Below are 21,204 nucleotides of genomic sequence, written 5' to 3' on the forward strand. Positions count from 1 at the left end.
TTATGAAATCCAGGTTAGCTTTATTTCTCTCTCACTTGCCCATACACACTGAGATAATTTATAATATCCAACAGCCAATATGGCTGTCTACAGTCTGGAATCTTCAGATGTAAGTGGTTGGATCCTCACTATAACTTGCCTTGGAGAAAGATACATCTATTAGTTTTAAACCTTTCAGACCTTTGCACCCTTACACAATAAGTGACTTAGTACCACACATTATCTTCACCATATAAATCTGTTACGTGATTATATTCTTTTTAAGCAGGTCTCAAAGATGAGACTGTATTTTTCAGACTGAAACAGAATCCAAAATGTTTAGTTACAATATACGTTCTTACAGTCCTCTTATTACAAATTACCTTCCCAATCCACACACCACAAGTCATTACTATTTATTAGGCAATATATCACCATGAATTTTTCAACACTATTCTCTTTGGGTGTTGAGTGAATAGTTGAACAGAGCAACCCTACACTTAGGAAACAATAGGAGGGCAGAGAGATTGCAGGCAACAGCAAAGAGTCTGAAATTGCAGCAACAAAACAGAACACTTCCCAGTTGATCATTGTGTGTGATTCAGTGGGAAGTCTAAATGGGTCATTAGTGTGATCGGTGTAAAATTCTGACCTCTTTGTAACCTTTACAATTCAGTGTTTCTTTGTGCTGAACTTTATACAAACTGGATACCATGCAGGCATATGGCCCCTCAATCATTCTTTTAACGTTGAGCTTTGAGCATTGTGTGGCTGTATGCTGATTGAATTACGTTTTGTTCTCCATAGTGGCATAGTCTCTGTAATAGCAGTTAATGTACGGGCTTCATGTTCCTCACTGTGCTCCTTTTATCTTCAGTTAAGCTTCAGTAAATTAAACACAGAGCAGAAAAAGACCATTCAATTTCATTAAGAATTATCAGCAACAGTATTGTCTGCCTCTCACTGCCTTCATTATTGTTTAATTTGAAGCAACTTCTTAAAAAGACATTTTAAATGTCTTTGAGATCTCACACCATTTCTCAATACTATGCAATAAATGTAGATTGAAATTGTTGTTTACGGGATTCACAGTGAAGGCTGACTGAACATACCTCTTAAATCTGAGGTGAGTCCAGGTTCAGGTCAATGAATATGAATATTTATTTGTATCTGACGTTTCTGATAACTGTAGAATTATTTTCAATTTTTGTATCTTCCTTGTCTGAACATACTTCAGCTGTCAATGTTAGCCATCCCATTGGCATTTTATATTTGCCTCAGCTGTTTTGTAAACCCAGTGATTCTCACACAATAATGCACACCTACAGCATAATTAGAGAAGCACCCCTCACCACCACCAAGTCAACCTACAGCACAGCGATTTTTAAAAAACTGCTACAGCACATTCTACGACATGACTGCTAATAGCTGATATAGAGAACAGAACAACCAATTTCATGTTACAGGCTTCAATTGCCTCAACAGTGGCATTAGGACATAAAGATCATTGGAGCATCTTTAAACAAGGGTATTGATGTCATAGCTCAAGCAACATTCTAGGTATTCTCAGTGAACTGATACATTCATGTACCATGTGATGGAATGTCCAGCGTTCATTCATGAGATTGTGATATTCTGGAGTGCGCAGAGTAAATTCAATTATGCAGTGAGACACATTTAGCGGTAAAAAGCAGGAGGTAAAATGGTAAACTGGTTTGAATTAGCTGTTTCTGTCTCTGAGCAGCTGAAAATGTCGGGCTTGCAAACACCCATGGAGAGGTTGCAACCTCTGGTTCATATTACGTTCTGCCTGGTATTGAATCACCATTATCAGATGCTAACTGGTGACAAAATGATTTGGAAACTATAGTCCACCAATGGATATAATAGCATCGTTTGCAGAGTTGTTTAGCTGAAGGATTAAAGCTTTAGAGATCTATTCTGAAGACACAAACCTTCTAATAAATTTCTTGTTCTGACATCCAGACAAGGGTGAATGCAATAAATTCTCCACCTGCACAACCTGACCTTTATGCACGTTTGAATTCAACTTCTCCCCCACGCCCCATAGATAAACTCTACCCCCACGCAATTATGACAAGTAAGTTTCAAGAGTGAAAATTGGAACTTAGTAGGCCTTGATGACAAATTCGAGGTTACAATGGGAAAATCCTCAAAGCAGAAAATGTTCAAATCTCCATTCTAGTTTTTGCATAACACAATATGGATGATATTTAGGCTCAGTGGTTAGCACTGCTGCTTCACAGTGCCAGATATCTGGGTTTGTTTCCAATCTTGAGCAACTGGCTGTGTAGAGTTTGCGCATTCTCCCCGTGTCTTCGTCGGTGTGCTCCAAAGAGTGCAGGTTAGATGGAGTAGCCATGGGGAGTGCAGGGTTACAGGGATAAGGTAGTGGGGGGGTAGGTCTGGGTGGGATTCTCTTTTCGAGGTTGGTGTGGACTCAATGGACCAAATAGCCTGCTTCTACACTGTAGAGGTTCTATGTTTAGTATAATTTGTTTGAAAGAAAGTCACTAACAAGAGGACTGAGCGGAATGTGGAAATGGTCTGTCATCAGTCTTTCATTGAAGTGCCAGTGAGAAAAGGAATATCAAACATAACTATCAGAGTTAGAATCCCTAAAGTGTGGAAACAGGCCCTTGGGCCCAACGGGTCCACACCGACCATCCGAAAAGTAACCCACCCATTCCCCTACATTTACTCCTGACTAATAACCTACACTATGGGCAAGTTAACATGGCCAATTCATCTAAACTGCACATCTTTGGATTGTGGGAGGAAACCAGAGCACCCAGAGGAAACCCACATAGACATAGGAAAAATGTGCAAACTACACATAGACATTCGTAGGAGGCTTGAATCGAACCCTGGTTCCTGGTATTGTGAGGTAGCAGTTCTAACCACTGAGCCACCAAGCCACCCACTATTCTAGATTAGTGGTGCTAGAAGAGCACAGCAGTTCAGGCAACTGCTGTGCTCTTCCAGCACCACTAATCCAGAATCTGGTTTCCAGCATCTGCAGTCATTGTTTTTACACCCACTATTCTACCTTTGTGCAGATATACACAATGTTATACTGAGTGATGCAGGGTACAATGCTGTTCAACTGTAACAGCAAGGAAGATATTTTGACTGTGGACTGTTGTATAGATTAGTTGAAGTGCGGCAAGTGGCCTTATTGCAAAACTCTTTGTAAAACTGAGTTATAATAAGATACTGACAACTTAGGTACTGTCAAGGAGTGGATTTGTTCTTCAGGAACATGAAAATGCATCTCTGTCTGGGGTGCCATGTTATGTGCTACAAACCATCAGGTTATAATAAGGAACCTGGCAGGTCCAGTGAGGTGAAGGGTACAACCTTTCCTTCTTTCTTGATCTCACATATCTAAGATTTGCCGTGGAAGTTTTAAGATTCTCTCACAGGTATTCCCTGCTGCCCTGAGTTTGCTGCTGCAGGGAATCAGAAATCAGTAAAAGAGGATGAAGAGACACGGTTCTCTGTATTCTGTTCAGCTGACAATTTACCAGTTTTGAATGAGTTGGTTGGTATGAGAAGATACTTTTGTCCTGTTTCTGACTTGATTTTCCCTTATTTGTTCCTACAACTACCAATATGATTTTGACTCATTTTTCTCTATAGCTTGAACTAAGCAAATAATAGGCTTCTCCCTGAAGGTGAACATTCAATAGTTGACAAGTTAACTTGAAACAAAATGGTGTAAATATCAATATCGAATTGTTCACCAGTATGACAGTTTTAAAGAGTAGGTTTTGTGTAGCAGATTCCTCTGCATTCCACAAAAGTTAATTTACACTCAAGCACAGTTTCTTTGAAAGCTGTTTTAACAGAATTTTAGTTTGGTTACAGTATTCATTAAGATAGCTGTTCCATGAATTGAAAATGATGCATTAATAAGATAATGTAATATAAGGGAAAACATTGCATCAGCGATTGATTCATTGATCATTAGAGTCTAATCCTAAAAGTGTCCCTCCGTTTGAATCCAGTCCTTCAAAAGATAGCCATTTCAATTTAATCAGGAATGAAAACAAGAAATGGAACTCAAAAAAAACAGCTGTTACAAAAATGTTATCAAAAGAACTTTTATTTGAATGCTGACAAAAAAAAAACTTTTGTGCATCTTTACTTTCATTCTAAAAGTATCACCCGAGCAGCATGGTGGTTCAGTGGTTCAGCACCAGGAACCAGGGTTTGATTCCTGCTTTGGGTGACTGTCTGTGTGGAGTTTGCACATTCTTCCTGTGTCTGCATGGGTTTCCTCTGAATGCTCCTCAGGGATATGTAGTCTAAGTGGGTTAGCTATGATAAATGTAGGGTTATGAGAATAGACTCTCTGTATTCTTCTGTGTTCTGTTCAGCTGACAACTTACCAGTTTTGAATGAGTTAGCTTGGTATGAAAAGATACTTTTGCCCTGTTTCTGACTTGTTTTTCCCTTATTTGAGGACTGTCCACAGGTTCTTACAACTACCAACATGATTTTGACCAAACCAAATAGTGGGAACAGAAATAAATCCTTTGGACCAACTAGTCTATGCTGACCAAGTTTTCCAAACTAAGCTAGTCCCTCTTGCCTCTGTTTGGACCATATCCATCTAAACCTTCCTTATTCATGTACCTATCCCAATGTCTTTTAAATGTTGTAACTGTACCTCCATTTACCACTTCCTTTGGCAGATTAATCCACATATGAACCAGTAGGGAAATTGGGTCTGGATGGGATATCCTTCAGAGGGTCAGTATGGACTCAATAGGCTGAATGACCTTTTTCAACATGGTAGGGATTTGATGAATCTGATATTCCCTGCTTGAACTCACTCAGTCCCTGCAGCATTGCAGGAGACCTGTCTGAAATCTTCCATTGGCTTTTCTTTCATTCTTTGCTATTTATGTAGCTCTTCATTTCTTATTTATATACATCCCAGCAAGGGGTTCTAGGGGGCTGAAAATTCTATTTTACCACACGACCAGTGGTTCTAAAACCTTTCATCAGATGATTTCCCTGTCAATATATCTGCATAGATACTTTGTTTCAGAGCATTCAACAATCAGACAGAAAGGGGGAAATAGGCTGCAGTAAAAATGAGGCAGGTAGATATGGGAATGAAGGTTCAATACGATTTTGTATTGGTTGAGATTGTCACAATGTACGACAAACAATGCAGCATAAAGCATAGGGAAAAAGACCACAGGGTTTTAAGTCACTCGTTATTTGGGAAGCTGTGATTAGGAGGAAAGTCACTTTGAATGTCAGAGAATTCACTTCCATAATCATTGTAATTCAACCTTAACTACTGCCACAGTTTAAACAGTTAATATCTCCAAAGCAACTTTTACAAGACACTTGGAAATTTATGTTTACTCACTGCCCTGAGGAATGGCAATTATGCTAAGATCATTGAGGTCATGTTGAGTTGGCAAGGACTCAATGTGACTTTATAAATCAATAACACAGAATAAGAAAACATTGTTTTTGTTAACGTTTGGAGTGAGGGATTCTAGGAAGCTTTGGACATTAATATCCTAAGGACTTCTCTGCTTCATCACTGCAACAGTTTTCACTTGCAAATAGAATTCCTGCTGAGCTCACTGCAAAGTTTCAGCAGTGAATTGAGAGAAGCACTGAGCAAATTCAACCACTTGGTTTACATTAATCCCAATGATGGTGCCATTTCTTGCTCTAAATAGCAGAACTCTTGTAATATAAAGTTGATCTGGCTGTGTTGCCTTAATCCACAGGCTGCAACTCACTCCTACTTTACTGTCTTTGTTAACATTTGATGTCTCCAGGATTTCTGTGAAATTTTGATTGAAAGAATCCCAGTTCTGACTACATCAAGTAAGAGATTTTTGTTGTGCATTGACAAGCGAACGTTAAACCTTCCTAGGAATAATGTTCTTTGCATGGAAAGTGGAATGAAAACTGGATTTGAGGAAACAAGTGCGATGATAAAAGTCATAAGTGGAGTTTTAAAAATCCTAAATAGTGCTCTTTGTGCCTTAAACCCTGAAGTCTGAAAATATTCAAGAAAAAAACCATAAGAATTAACTATCCTCCAAACTTCACTTTACAACTTTGCCTCACTATCTCACCTCCTCTCACCTCCCCACAGACAGAAAAGGAACCAATAGCTCCATGGAGTATATGGGTTTTGAGTCTGCACCTATAATTACTAATCTCTTTCCTAATCAGACGTGTAAAAAGAAGTAATCAACATACCATCAGCCAACTGTGAAGAGAATATGATTCATTTATCCAGCACTTAGTGAATAAGTTCTTTTGCAAGTTTTAAAATTTGGTTCCCAAGAATGTTTCCTAAACATCAACTTTGCTTTATTCACTATTTACAACCTGGGTCAAAAAAAATCAGCACATGCTTAAAAAAAAGAGACTTGCATTTATACAGCACCTTTAAGTGGCTTCAAAGTGCTTCCATTTTAGAAGTACTTTTCACATACAGTCACTGCTGCAGTGTAGGAATCACAACTATCAATTTGAGCTTGGCCATCTATCACAAAATAACACTGTGATAATGAACAGAGAAACGTCTTGATAGCAAGTCTATAAAATTATGAGATGCATAGATAGGATTGACAATCAGAATCTTTTTCCCAGAGTTGAAATGTCCAATACCAGGGGGCATGCATTTAAGGTGAGAGGGGGCAAGTTGAAAGGAGATGCGAGAAGCAAATCTTTGACACATAGAGTGGTAGAAGTCTGGAACATGCTGCCAGGGGTGTTGGAGGTGGGGGCAGATAAATGGATAGGGGTATTCAAGGAACATGCAAGGAATGAAGGGATTAGTTTAATTTGGCATCATGTTCAGCACATCGTGGACTGAAGGGCCCACTTCTGTGACGTAAAGTTCTCCATTCTATGTTCTATGAACAGCTTTTTGATGATATTGGTTAATGAGATAAATATCAGCCTGTATACCAGCATTAACTTGGTCGTTCTTTGAACTGTAGAACTTCGGTTATGAACACAATTTGAAATGTTGGGACTGTTTTCCTCAGAGAAAGTTGAGAGGGGATTTGATAAAGGTACTGAAAATCGTGAGAGGTCCGGACAGTGTAGTTTTTTAAAAAACTGTTCCCTTTGGTGAATGAATCAAGCACCTGAGGGCACAGATATATTGTAACTGTCAAAAGAAGCAATGGTGGCATGCAGGAAAATCTTTTTCACAATGTGCTTAGTTTCTGAAATGCAGCAGTGCTGGAAGGCTTTTTTTTTAAAAATATATATATTTGTTTTCAATTGAGGCTTTCTAGAGAAAATCATTATCCAAAAAGAAAATGTGCAGGGGTATAGGGTGAGTGGCATGAGATAAAATGTTCCTTCAGAGATGGAGTGAAAGGCCTCTTTTCATTTTCTAAGAAAGGGAAATTTTTGCGTTCTATGGCACTACTTGTATTTCAAAAAAGAGCTGACATGTTCTCCCTGCTTTCCTAGCCAATATCGATCCCTCACTCAACATCACAATAAACAAATGTTCACATTGCTTTTTGCACGAGCTTTCCTCGCTGCAAATTAGCTGCCAGATTTCCTCCATTGTAGTAGTGACACACACTTCATAAAGTATGCCACTAGCTATAAAAACTCTTTTGGAGATGTCTGATAGTCATTAACATCATTGCATAAACACAAATCCCTTTTACAGAGGTACTGTGCTATACATAACAAGAAGACTGTACTCATACAACACCCTGAACAGTCAGAGAGCTCTGCTGCTACACCTAGGCTAACCAACCCTGTACCCAACTTCCCCATTCCCCCCAAATCCCACTTCCCCCCCCCCCCCCCCCCATCCCCACCACAACCTTCACCAGCCAATCCTACACGTATTGCATTTTCTCTATTTATCACCATCTTTTGTTTCTAACTGTCAATCCATTTCTCAGCTCAATTCATCTCAAATTAACTTCACAAATCTTAACCGCTTTTAACATTTTCTAGTAGCCAACTTGTTCTTAAAATCCAAATCCATTATATTTCTCCATAGCTCAGCCAATAGTTACCTCCTCAAAGAATTCCTGAAGATTAGTGAACCATTTCCTATTGCTTTTAAATTCATGCTGATTGCTCCCTCTAGTTTTTTGCTCTGTAGTTGAGCAGTGAAAGCAATCCATTTAGCATCTCTAAACATTTACACTTAATATGTCAGATTAGCTAGCTAGTAACTTTTAGATTTATTACTCTTTAATATTAACTTTGCTCATTGTTAAGACAGTTGTCTCCAGAAATCGAAGGCTGTTGTTTCAAGCCTTACCCCAGATATCAACACATAATCTTGTTTCATCCTGCATTGCAGTACTGAGGGAGTGCTGCATTGTCAGAGGTGCTGTCTTTTGGATGAACTATTAAAACTGAAATTCTGTCTGTCTGCTCACATGGTTGCAACATATTCCATGTGGAAGAGGAGGGGAGTTCCCAAGGTATTGTGGCCCGTATGTCTTTCTCAAAACAGTTTGACTGACTGAGTTAACAGTTGAACTCTACAGTTGGCTGCTACAATTGAACAATATCAGGATGGAATGCCAATGCTTGGAGATATTTTGCAGACACAGGATCAAGTGAGGTCATAAAGTAATTAGAGATGAGGATGAATGTTTTGAAAACAATGCATTGAGGTCTTGTTCAATGGCACCAGGAGTGAACCAGTAACTCACTTCATGAGAGTCTTCAGACGTGTATCTAGTCATAGAGACAGAGTCATAGCGAGGTCCAACAAGGAAACGGACCCTTTGGTCCAACTAGTCCACGCCGACCGGATATCCCAACTTAATCTAGTCCCATTTGCCAGTACTTAGCCCATATCCCTCTAAAGTCTTCCTGTTCAAATACCCATCCAGATGCCTTTTAAATGTTGCAATTGTTCCAGCCTCCAACACTTCCTCTGGCAGCTCATACCATACATACATGCACCATCCTTTTATATCTTTCCCCTCTCACTCTAAACCTGTACCCTTTAGTTCTGGACTCCCCTACCCCAGGGAAAAAAAACTTTGTCTATTTACCCTATCCGTGGTCCTCATGATTTTATAAACCTCCATAAGGTCACCCATCAGCCTTTGATACTCCAGGGAAAACTGCCCCAGCCTGTTCAGCCTCTCCCTGTAGCTCAAATCCTCCAATTCTGGCAACATTTTTGTACATCTTTTCTGAACCCTTTCAAGTTTCACAACATATTTCCAATAGGAAGGAGACCAGAATTGCATGCAATATTCCAAAAGTGGCCTAACCAACATTGTGTACAGCCGCAACATGACCTCCCAACTCCTATACTCAATACACTGACCAATAAAGGAAAGCATACCAAATGCCTTCTTCACTATCCAATCTCCCTGCGATTTTACATTCAAGGAGTTATGAATCTGTACTCCAAGGTCTCTTTGATCAGCAACACTCCCTCAGACCTTACCATTAAGTGTATAAGTCTGCTAAAATTTGCTTTCCCAAAATGCAGCATTGTATTTATCAAAATTAAACGCCATCTGCCACTCCTCAGCCCATCTGATCAAGATCCCATTGTAATCTGAAATAACCTTCTTCATTGTCCATTGCACTTCCAATTTTGGTATTATCTGCAAACTTACTAAGTATACCTATGTTCATATCCAAATCATTTATATAAATGACGAAAAGCAGTGGACCCAGCACTGAGCCTTGTGGCACACCACTGGTCACAGGCTTCCAATCTAAAATATCAACCCTCCATCATCACCCTCTGCCTTCAACTTTCAAGCCAGTTCTGTACCCAAATGGCTAGTTCTTCCTGTATTCCATGAGGTCTAAACTTGCTAACCAGTTTCCCATGGGAAACCTTGTCAAACTCAATCCAGTTTGTGAGAAATGACTTCCCATGTTCAAAGCCATGTTGACTATCCCTAATCAGTCCTTACCTTTCAAAATACATGTACATCCTGTCCCTCAGGATTCCCTCCAACAACTTGTCCACCACCGATGTCAGGCTCACTGGTCTATAGTTCCCTGGCTTGTCCTTACCACGTTTCCTAAATAATGGTACCACGTTAGCCAACCTCCAGTCTTCTGGCACCTCACCTGTGAGTATCGATGATACAAATATCTCAGCAAGGAGCCCAGCAATCACTTCCCTAACTTCCCACAGAGATCTGGTGTACACCTGATCAAGTTCTGGGGATTTATCCACTTTTATGCGTTTCAAAACATCCAGCACTTCATCCTCTGTAATATGGACATTTTTCATGATGTCACCATCTATTTCCCTAGATTTTATAACTTTCATGTCCTTCTCCACAGTAAATACTGATGCAAAATTCTCATTTAGTATCTCCACAATTTCTTGCAGCTCCACACAAAATCTGCCTTGCTGAACCTTTGAGGGGTTCTATTCTCTCCCTAGTTAGCCTTTTGTCCTTGATGTATTTGTAAACTCCCTTTGGATTCTCCTTAACCCTATTTGCCAAAGCTATCTCATGTCCCCTTTTTGCCCTCCTGATTTCCCTCTTAAGTATACTCCTACTGCCTTTATACTCTTCTAAGGAATCACTCAATTTCTTCTGTTTTCACCTAACATATGCTTCCTTCTTTTTCTTAACGAAACCCTCAATTTCTTTCATCTTCCAGCATTCCCTATACCTACCAACCTTTCCTTTCATCCTGACAGGAATATACTTTCTCTGGATTCTTGTTATCTCATTTCTGAAGGCTTCCCATTTTCCAGTCGTCCCTTTACCTGCGAACATCTGCCTCCAATCAGCTTTTTGAAAGTTCTTACCTAAAACCATCAAAATTAGCCTTCCTTCAATTTAGAACTTCAACTTTTAGATCTGGTCTATCCTTTTCCATCACTATTTTAAATCTAATAGAATTATGGTCGCTAGCCCCAAAGTGCTCCCCCACTGACACCTCAGTCACCTGTCCTGCCTTATTTCCCAAGAGTAGGTCAAGTTTTGCACTTTCTCTAGTCAGTATATCCACATACTGAATCAGAAAATTGTCTTGTACACACTTAGCAAATTCCTCTCCATCTAAACCCTTAACACTATGGCAGTCCCAGCCTATGTTTGGAAAGTTAAAATCCCCTACCATAACCACCCTATTATTTGTACAGAGAACCACAATCTCCTTACAAATTTGTTTCTCAATTTCCTGCTGACTATTAGGGGTTGTCTATCCCAATAAGGTCATTATCCCTTTCTTATTTCTCAGTTCCACCCAAATAACTTTCCTGGATATATTTCCAGGAATATCCTCTCTCGGTACAGCTGTAATGCTATCCTTTATCAAAAATGTCACTTCCCCCTCCTCTCTTGCCTCCATTTCTGTCCTTCCTATAGCATTTCTATCCTGAAATATTAAGCTGCCAGTCCTGTTCATCCCTGAGCCACATCTCTGTAATTGCTATGATATCCAAGTCCCATGTTCCTAACCATGTCCTGAATTCATCTGCCTTTCTTGTTTGGTCTCTTGCATTTAAATAAATAGTTTAATTTATCAATCCTATTTTGTTCTCTGCTTTGTCCCTGCCTGCCCTTACTGTTTGACTCATTTCTTTTCTCAACTGTATCAGTCTCAGATTGATCTCTCTCCTCAGTATCTCCCTGGGTGCCCTGCATCCCACCCCAACCCCAACCCCCCATTACTAGTTTAAATCCTCCCGAGCAGCTCTAGCAAATCTCCCTGCCAGTATATTAGTCCCCTTCCAATTTAGGTGCAATCCGTCCTTCTTGTACTGGTCACTTCTACCCCAGAAGAGATTCCAATGATCCAAAAATGTGAATCCATCTCCCATACATCAGCTCCTCAGCCACGCATTCAATCGCTCTGTTCTCCTATTCCTACCCTCACTAGCTCTTAGCAACGGGAGTAATCCAGATATTACTACCCTCAAGGACCTCCTTTTTAAATTCCTGCCTAACTTTCTGTATTCTTCCTTCAGAATCTCATCCTTTTCCCTTCCTATGTTGTTGGTTCCAATGTGTACAATGACCTCCTGCCGGGCCCTCTCCCCTTTCAGAACATTCTGCACCCTCTCTGTGACATCCTTGATCCTGGCAACAGGGAGGCAAACACCATTCTCATTTCTTGCTGCTGGCCACAGAAATATCTGTCTGTGCCTCGGAATAGAGAGTACCTGATCACAATCAATCGCTTGGAACCTGATGTATCCCACATTACGTTAAAGTCTGTCTTGATACCAGAAACGTGGCTGTTCATGCTACATCCCCCTGAAGATCCATCACACCCTGCATTTTCCAAAACAGCATACTTGTTTTAAATGGGGATAGTCAGTGAGGGTTAGCATCATAAATGCTGCTGAGATACTATTACTGTCATTTAAACACAATCACTTTTCAGCAAGATACACTGCACATGATTTCTCGCTAACTTTCCCTTCCTTATGCCAAGTATACAGAGGCCAGTATCAGAAACTTTATCGTTAACCAAGACAAGATTAACTCTGAACACTGTGTGGGACTGCACTGAGGTACTTTCCTTGTCTATATATTTTAATGCTGCACAAAGTGCTGTTGGCTGCTAAATGTGTGTGTATAATATTGCTAAATGTTAACTTATTTGGATCTCTTGAAATAGAGTCATAGTGTCATCTGAACCATCTCCAGCTTAATAATATCCTTCCTGTAACAGGGCAACCAGAACGGGACACAGTACTCCATGGATGTGTGTGCATTTGCTTTTAAATGTGCAATAAACTTTTGTTATGGTTTCAATGCCTACATTTTACTCAGATTTGTATAATCTAGCAAACCCTTTGTGACATTGCCCACCAATATTCTCAGGTTTGAAACAAATGTTTAGCTCCTCAACTGGCCTACTGCATTAATATACTAATTTTCTTTTGCTTGTTCATGGTATGTGGTTGTCACTCATTCCATATTGCCCACTCCTAACTGTCCCAGCGAAGGTGGTAGTGAGCTGCCTACTTGAACTGCTACAGTCTATGTGATATACGGGAACACCCACAGTGCTGTTCGGGTAGGAGTTCCAGGATTGTGACCCAGCAACAGTGATAAAGCTCCAATTCAGGATGATTTTTGATTTGGAAGAGAACATATAGATGGTGTTCCTGCATCTGTTACTCTTGCAGGTAGTAAACGCCATGATTTATGAAGGTGCTGTTGTGGAGACTTTGTGAGTGTATCTTATATCACTGAAGTGTATCTTGCAGAAGATACATACTGCTGTCACTGTGCATCAATGGTGAAGCAAGTGCATGTTGAAGCTGGTGAATTTAAATATGCAAATTCAGATCATTTTAACTGCTTCTAAATGGCTGAATTCATTCATTGCATCTGTATTACCTCGTGTCCTTCTTTCTGAGGGTTGAGTTACAGGCTTCCTTTGGATTGTTCAGTGGTTAGTCTTTGCCTTCTGAAAGGTAGCTATTGAGTCTTACTGCCTACCATCGGGTGCTTTGGAAGAGCTTACAGGCTGGCAATCAATCTGTTTGGCCACATTATCAATGCACCTCCCATGGCCAACAAGACCTGGCGTGAGATTTGAACACAGGGCTTCTAGCCCAGACTTAAGGGTTTGACTGCTGTACCACACGCCCTCCTGTCAAATTCATTCACAACACAATTATTATCAATGTTCCCTCAAATTCCTTTTTGTGGGTGCATGATCTGTCCACTTCAATGTCTGAAGCCTTTAAGTTGCTTTGCATGGCCATGCACTGCCCTATCTAAGAAAGGACACTGGTGAGCAATTATCATGAATGTCATTGAGATCCATGCACCTCAGATGGAACACAATTCTTACAACTACTTGTAAATTTCAGTTTGTAGGTCAATGATTTGCTCTCTGTTTCTTAAAAACATTTTGAAATCTGTAACAGTGTATCATTTTGAAATGTGACACTAATTGTCTAACATTGCGATGTTGTGCATTTTTGGATCATTAGACCTCAAGTGGAAGAAGCTGTGCTAATGTGGTCCCAGTATAAACTGTATCATAAGGATTTGAAAAAAGGCAGATGTAGTGCAGCAACATTTAAAAGGCATGTGGGGCAGTGATGCCAGTGTGTGCACAAACCTGATTTAGGTTTTCTCATATGTGCAGGCAAGACTGGTTCATCTGTAATTGCATAAATTCAATCTGAGCCCACTAATCAATGCATTCACACTCAAAAATTATGCAGTAGTGATCAAAATGGACATTTACTGACTGACTTTCATTCCTAAGAATGACATCTGGCGACACCACAATGGACAAGCCAGTTCAAGAACAAATATTTAGGGGCAATTCTGAAGATTACCAGAATCTGGAGGTCAAAGTGTTGGGCCTGTCCATTCTTGTTTCCTGACTGTCAGAGGGAGATCTTCAAATACATGCTGCACTGGTTTATTTTCTGGATGGATCTAGGTGTCTGTTTGAGCTCCACTAGCTATAATCTGGACCAGTTTGATGATGGGTGTGCCAAACACAACAGGAACTGAGACACAACAAAACAATTCAGATACAATTAGATCAGAGGAATATTGCTCAGTTTCTTTACACAAACCCATGCTCCCCTGGCATCTGTAGAACTCATTCTGTTGGTCACATTTAGAGGACGGATGAACTTCCTTTTAGGGTTCCATTTCTTCAGCTCATTAAGTACATCAGAAAGTAAATACAGAACAAATTTTAAAAATTGCCAAGTCTCTCAAATATCCGTTCACTTTCCTGGGCTCTTATAATCAAGGCTAGTAGCTGTCGTCTCCATGGAAATGGATGGATTTGTAAAGTAAACTCCATCTTCCCAAGAAAAAGAGCTGAAATAGTGGAAAATCCCACCTAGAGAAAAGGTAGGGATGTTTTCTCATTCAAACATGGCAAATTTTGTTCATATTCAATGACTTTTAGCAGAAGTGTAAAGTGGTGTTCCTACATCCAGAAATTTGGAGGCAATCGTTTGTACTCATGCTGCTGAAGTAGACATGAGGCCTTTACCCTCTGTTGTGAGAAATGTCTTGCTTGGCCACTGAGAAACCTAGAGGGCCCAATATGAAAATCCCTTTCATCCTCAAACAAATGTCTTCTAGTTAAGCACTCATTTCATTTCCTCTCTGTTTGCCATGTAAGTTATTTTGGATGTGGTTTTTTTGTCCTTCAATGTATCATTCCATCCTTTGCCACCAGCAGTTTAATCTGCCCAATGTAATATTCGGTATTCCTATCGGTAGGGAGGTTGCTTCTGCACTGGGTGTGCTTGCTGAAGCTTAAATGGCCTTGGAGTCCAGATGGGTAACTGTCCCAGCATGCGCAGGCCTGAGCGCAAGCCCTGGGGTGTGAATGGAGTGTTGGGGCGTGAAACCACAGGCTGACGTTCCCGTGAGCTGAGAGGAGGCAGGTTCTTGCTCTGAGGAGGAGGTGAAGGCATGGAGAATGGGTTTGCAGCTTGGGACGTTACCTCAATGGCAGGCACAAAACCGGAGCGCTGGTACAGCCTGTGGGCAGTAGGTCCATTTTGTGGACGAGGGGCGACATTATGTGAAGCTACGCGATGCTCCAGCCGCTGATGCGCCACATGTTGCTGATTCTTCTTCCTGTCCTTTTTTATTAGGTCCTGAAGCTTCTCCACTTGCGTCTTTCTCATGTGGCAAACTTTTCTTGTCCTGTGGAACCTCTCCAGAAAGCTTTCCAATGACACTTTACCAGCCAAGAATGTGTCGGTGATTTCCTATAAAGGAAAATAACAGTATTATGTACTTTGATTCTGAAGCAGAGAATATGATAAGACAGGATGCAGAAATGCGCTGCTGGAGGAAGTGAATCAGAGCAGGTTTGGTGTCCTTCAGTTCTGAGCCAATTGAGACATCCAGGAGGCAAAGAGCAAGAGAGGTCACAACATAATATTGTATTGTTTTTGACACAATGGGTGGAACTGGATAGAATACAACAGGTGTCTCAGCCAACCTCATGCGTTAAATTAAAAGCTTGGTGATGTTGATAAACTCATTATGTGAACCAACTGCAGGTTAAAATGTTGAGTTACAATGGAAGTACTTATTCTGCTTTTACTGTGGTTTATGATGCTGTGTTTACAGCAGTGAAGTTGTTTCCTGTATAGTGTCCCTTTCATGTAGCGAAGATGTAATAAACTAGACAGCAAGTGCAAAATGCAACTGGGGAGATCTAACAGAAGTAAGCTGGGAGCTTCAGTTGTCTATTCCCACAATTCCAAACATTCTTTTCACCGAACTAAGGAAATAGGATATACTTAGGATATAGGATACAACAATCTTTCAGTTCTGCTATCGTCCCTGTAAATCTTTTATTGCATGTTCTACAGTTCTTTTATATCTACATGGGTGGTAGAACTGGAGAGAATCAATGACTTCAAACTGAAATTGGATGGGCATTTGAGAAAAATACTTGTCGTGCAACAAGATAGAGCAAGGGAATGGGATGGACTGAGTTGTTCTACAAAGAGTGGGCATAGACTTAATGAGCCAAATGGCCTCCGTTTGTACAGTTATGCACTATATTCTTTTCTATATATCCTATTTCCAGAATTCAGTGCAATCCGGTTCAAAACTCTGGGAACAGAGACCCTGAAGCTTACAGCTCGTTTCTTTTAATTCTCCTCAATTATATTTATATTTACAACATAGCTATACCCTGTTATAAGAAGGTGACATTACATAGAAACGGAAAATACTGCAAGAGCAGGCCATTTACCCTTCAAGCCTGCACCCCCATTCAATGTGCTCATGGCTGATCTTGCAATCTCAGTATCCCATTCCCACTTTCTCTCTATACCCCTTGATCCCTTTAGCCGCAAGGGCCACGTCCAGCTCCCTCTTGAAATTATCTAATGGATTGGCCCCAACACCTTCCTGTGGGAGAGAATTCCACAAGTTCACACAACTCTGAGTGAAAAGATTCTACCTCATCTCAGTACTGAATGGTTTATCCCTTAATCTTAGACTGTAACCCTTAATTCTGGACCTCCCTAACATCAGGAACTTTCTTCCTGCATCAAGCCAGTCCAGTCCCATCAGGATTTTCTATGTTTATATGAGATCCCCTTCCTTATTCTAAGCCCAGTCGATCCAGTCTTTCCTTATATGTCAGTCCTGTCATCCTGGGAATCAGTTTGGTGAACCTTCGCTGGACTCCCTCAATAGCAAGAGTGTCCGTCCTCAGACTAGGAGACCAAAACTGCACACAATACTCAAGGTGCAGCATCACCAAGGACCTGTATAACTGAAGCAAGACATCCTTACTCCGATAGTCAAATTCTCTTCCTATGAAGGCCAGCATGCCATTAGTTTCCCTCATCACCTGCTGCCAACCTTCAGTGACTGTTCCACCAAAACACCCAGGTCTTGTTGCACTTTACTTTTTCCTAAATTGCAACCATTCAGATCATGATCTGCCTCCCTTTTTTTGTAACTAAAGTGGATAACTTCACATTTATCCACATTATATTTGCATTTGCCAAATATTTGTCCACTCAGTCAGTCTGTCCAAGTCACCCTGCAGCTCTTAGCATCCTCCTCACACATGCCACCCAGCTTAGTACCATCTGCAAATTTGGAGATATTGCAGGGAAATATTACACAGGGAACAACTTCACCAACCTCATATTCATGAACAACTTGCAAGACTTTCAGAGATACATAAATATTGATAGAAATGGTTACAGAGACTACTCATGAAGAAACTCTTGACTATGAAATATTTGGAAAACCGTTTTTGTGGCAATTCCCAGATTATTTTTCCCAGCATATCTTCTCTTCCTTGCCTGACTTATGTGCTTGGGTTTTCCATGGAGGAGGTAGTCTTCTGGAACCTAAGTAATAACAGCAAGTATTCAAAGATTATGAAGTAGGATTGGATATAATTGGACAGTAAGACTAGGTGGAAATTAGCCTGATTCATTTTGCTCCTCAGGTCAAAGCATTTGCAACTGAAATGAGTTACATTGACATACACTAAAGACTGAGCCATAAATGGGCAAGAAAACTGCCAACCAGTTGGAGAAACAAACTCACAACCAGACACCAAATTCTATGTCGGCTAAATTCCAGCAATATGATGTGCAAACCTGTGGTAATCTGGCACCCAATTTGACAACAATCAAATACAAGTCCAAAATGCAAAAACCTATCACACATGAATAGTTTTCACTAAAGTCACATGCCATCAAGTCAAGTAACAACTGGAGCCCGACTCTTTCGGCAACATGATACCTAAGTCGAAAGTTTTGTCTTTGAGGTCCAGTTTGGTATTTTGTCAATTTGTAGCTACCAGCTGTGATGTTGATGTGGCACCATATTCCTGCTTCCAGGCTATATTCATGGCAGTGCCTTCTGCAGGCATGGCAGTGTTGAGGAGGGGAGGGAGGTGAGGGAACAGGCCCTTCAGCCCAAACTGGTCCATACTGACTATGGTGCCCACTCAGCTAGTTCCAATTGCCCACATTTGGTCCATATCCCTCTACACCCTGTCCATCCATGTATCTATTCAAATTTTTTTAAAATGTTGCTATTGTAGCTGCCTCAACCACTTTCTCTGGCAGCCCATTCTATGTACGGGCCATTTACTGCGTGAACAAGCTGTCCCTCAAGTACTTCTTAAATCTTTCCCCTCTCACCTTAAACCTATGCTCTCTAGTTTTCAATTCCTCACCCCTGGGAAAAAGACATTCATCCTATGAATATCCTTCACGATTTTATACACCTCAATAAGGTCACTCCCATTCTCCTATATTCCAAGGAATAAAATTATATCCTGGCCAGCCTCTCCCTATAACTCAGGACTACTGGTCTTGGCAACATTCTCATAAATCTTCTTTGCACTCTTGCCAGTTTAACTATGCCTTTCATATAACAGGGTGACCAAAATTGTACATAATACACTAAGTGTGGCCTCACCAATGACTTATACATTTGCAACATTAACTTCCCGCCTCTTTCTACTCAATGCCTCGACCGAAGAAGGCCAGCATGCTAAATGCCTTCTTCACCAACCTGGCTAGCTGTGATGCTGTTTTCACAGTACTATATACTTGTAATCCTATGTCCCTCTGTTCATAACACTCAACAGGACCTTACCATTTATTGTATAAATCCTACCTTGGTTTGACTTTCCAAAGTGCAACACCTTACATTCTCTGTGTTGAATTCCATTTGCCAATCCTCAGCCCACTCCCCATCTGATCAAGATCCCTCTGTAATTTTTGATAACCTTCCTGACTATCGACGATACCTCCTAATTTTGTATCATCCGCAAATTTATTAATCATGACTTGTACATTTACATCCGGATCATTTATGGAAATAACAAATAACAAAGTTTCTAGCACTGGCCCTTATAGCATACCACCAGTCACAGGCCGAGAAGCAATCTTCAACAATCTCCTTCTGCTTCCTACCATCGAGCCAATTTTGAATCTAATTCAGCTACCCATCCCTTGATCCCATGAGACCTAACCTTCAAGACTAGCCTGCCATGCAAAAACTTATCAAGGGCCTTACTAAAGTCCATATAGATAAAATCCGCTCCCCCACCCTCATCTAGCCTCTTGGTTACCTCTTTAAAGATTTGTCAGACCCGATTTCCCAAGCACAATTCCATGCAGATTATACCTAGTCAAACCTTGACAGTCCAAATGTTGATTGGTCCTGTCCCTCAATATCTTCTCCACCAACTTGCCTACTGCTGATGTCAGGCTCACTGGCCTGTAGTTCCCTGGCTTGTCTTGCTATATTTCCTAAACAATGGAACAGTATTAGCCACCCTCCAGTGTTCCGGAACTGCACCAGTGGCTAGAGATGAAGCAAAACTCTCCACAAAGGCCTCTGCAATTTCTTCCCTCTCAATCCATAACGTCCAAAGATGGGCTTGATCAGGCCCAGGGGATTTATCCACCTTAATATGCATTAAGACTGCAAATACCTCCTCTCTCGTAATATGTATGTGGTCCCAAACATCACCACTTGTTTCCCTTATTTCCTTTGTATCCATGATTTTCTCCTCTGTAAACACTTCTCCCCCATCTCATGTGGCTGCACACATAGATGACTATTCTGATCTTTAAGGGGAACTATTCTCTCTCTGGCCACCATTTTACACTTAATATGGCTATAGAATCTCTTGAGATTACCTTTAACCTTATCTCCCAGATCCATCTCATTCCTTCTTTTTTCTCTTCTGCTTTCCCATTTTAGTGCACTCTTACACTTTTTATAGTCATCTAGGGATTCACTTGAGTCCGATAGCTTAAGGCCAATGTATGCCATCTTCTTTTTCCTGACCTGAGTCTCACTGTCCCTCGCCAGCCAGGGATCCCTAAATCTGTCAGCTTTTCCCTGTACCATAACAGGGATATACTTGATATCACACATTTAAAAGCCTCCCATTTGCTAGTCATTCCTTTTCCCTCAAACAGACTCACCCAATCGACTTCTGCTAGTTCCTGCCTAATGGCCCCAAAATTGTACCTGTTGCAATTTGTCACCTTAACCTATTGGACCTCTCCTATCTTTTTCCTTTGATCCCACAGCCGGAGTCCTGAAGTCTATGATAATGTCCAGCCCAAAGTGTTCCAGCTAAGGGCAGAACGAACAGCAACATATATCCAAAAGATTATGCAAATCTCTGCAGTAAATGAAGGAAAATCCGCCAATCAGAATACACGAAAGGTAGAATGTTGGGTATACCTGCAGTTTAAATTTTGATAAAGCTATGTCTCTCACTTTATTACACATTATAAAACTTGCTTCAGGGCTGGCTGTATGGTTTCAGGTATATTGAGACTGTGTCAATGTCTTGAAACTGTTGTTCAGCTTTTGATAATTATCTAAGTTTGCATGTATTGTCCTGATCAGCGTAGGATTTCGCTCCTACCCCTTTAAACAATGAGCAGCAGTGAAAAATTTTTTTTTACAGCAAAGAACATATAACCGATTAGAGATGCAACTGAAATCAGGAATTTAATTTTAAACCAATTTCAAAACAACAACACAGCTAGCTCATAATTTGATATCATGGGGCGGGGCTGTAGGTTGTGGTATCACTTCCTGGATAGAATATTGTGTTAGTAACAGACTGGAAAGCAGTTTTGGACAGGGCCTTCCTGTACGTCTATGTTCTGCAGCCAGGGAATGTATGAGGTATCTGGTGCACAACACCACTTGTATGAGCACTATGTGGACCACAGCTTCCTGAGGTTGCAAAATG

General features: G+C 40.7%; 1 protein-coding gene across 2 annotated transcripts in view; it reads right to left on the bottom strand.

Moving 5' to 3' along the window:
* Positions 1-11,652: 11,652 nt before the first annotated feature.
* The window catches only part of vps37d (VPS37D subunit of ESCRT-I), a 69,246-nt gene continuing 59,694 nt past the window's right edge, over positions 11,653-21,204 (bottom strand). For both annotated transcript variants that reach the window (XM_072589461.1, XM_072589460.1), the window contains exon 4: positions 11,653-15,694. In XM_072589461.1, coding sequence (XP_072445562.1) covers positions 15,188-15,694 — 507 coding nt within the window. In that variant the 3' untranslated portion in view covers positions 11,653-15,187. The remainder of the gene's footprint in view (positions 15,695-21,204) is intronic.

Source organism: Chiloscyllium punctatum, chromosome 19, assembly GCF_047496795.1.
Source record: "Chiloscyllium punctatum isolate Juve2018m chromosome 19, sChiPun1.3, whole genome shotgun sequence".
NCBI lineage: Eukaryota > Metazoa > Chordata > Chondrichthyes > Orectolobiformes > Hemiscylliidae > Chiloscyllium > Chiloscyllium punctatum.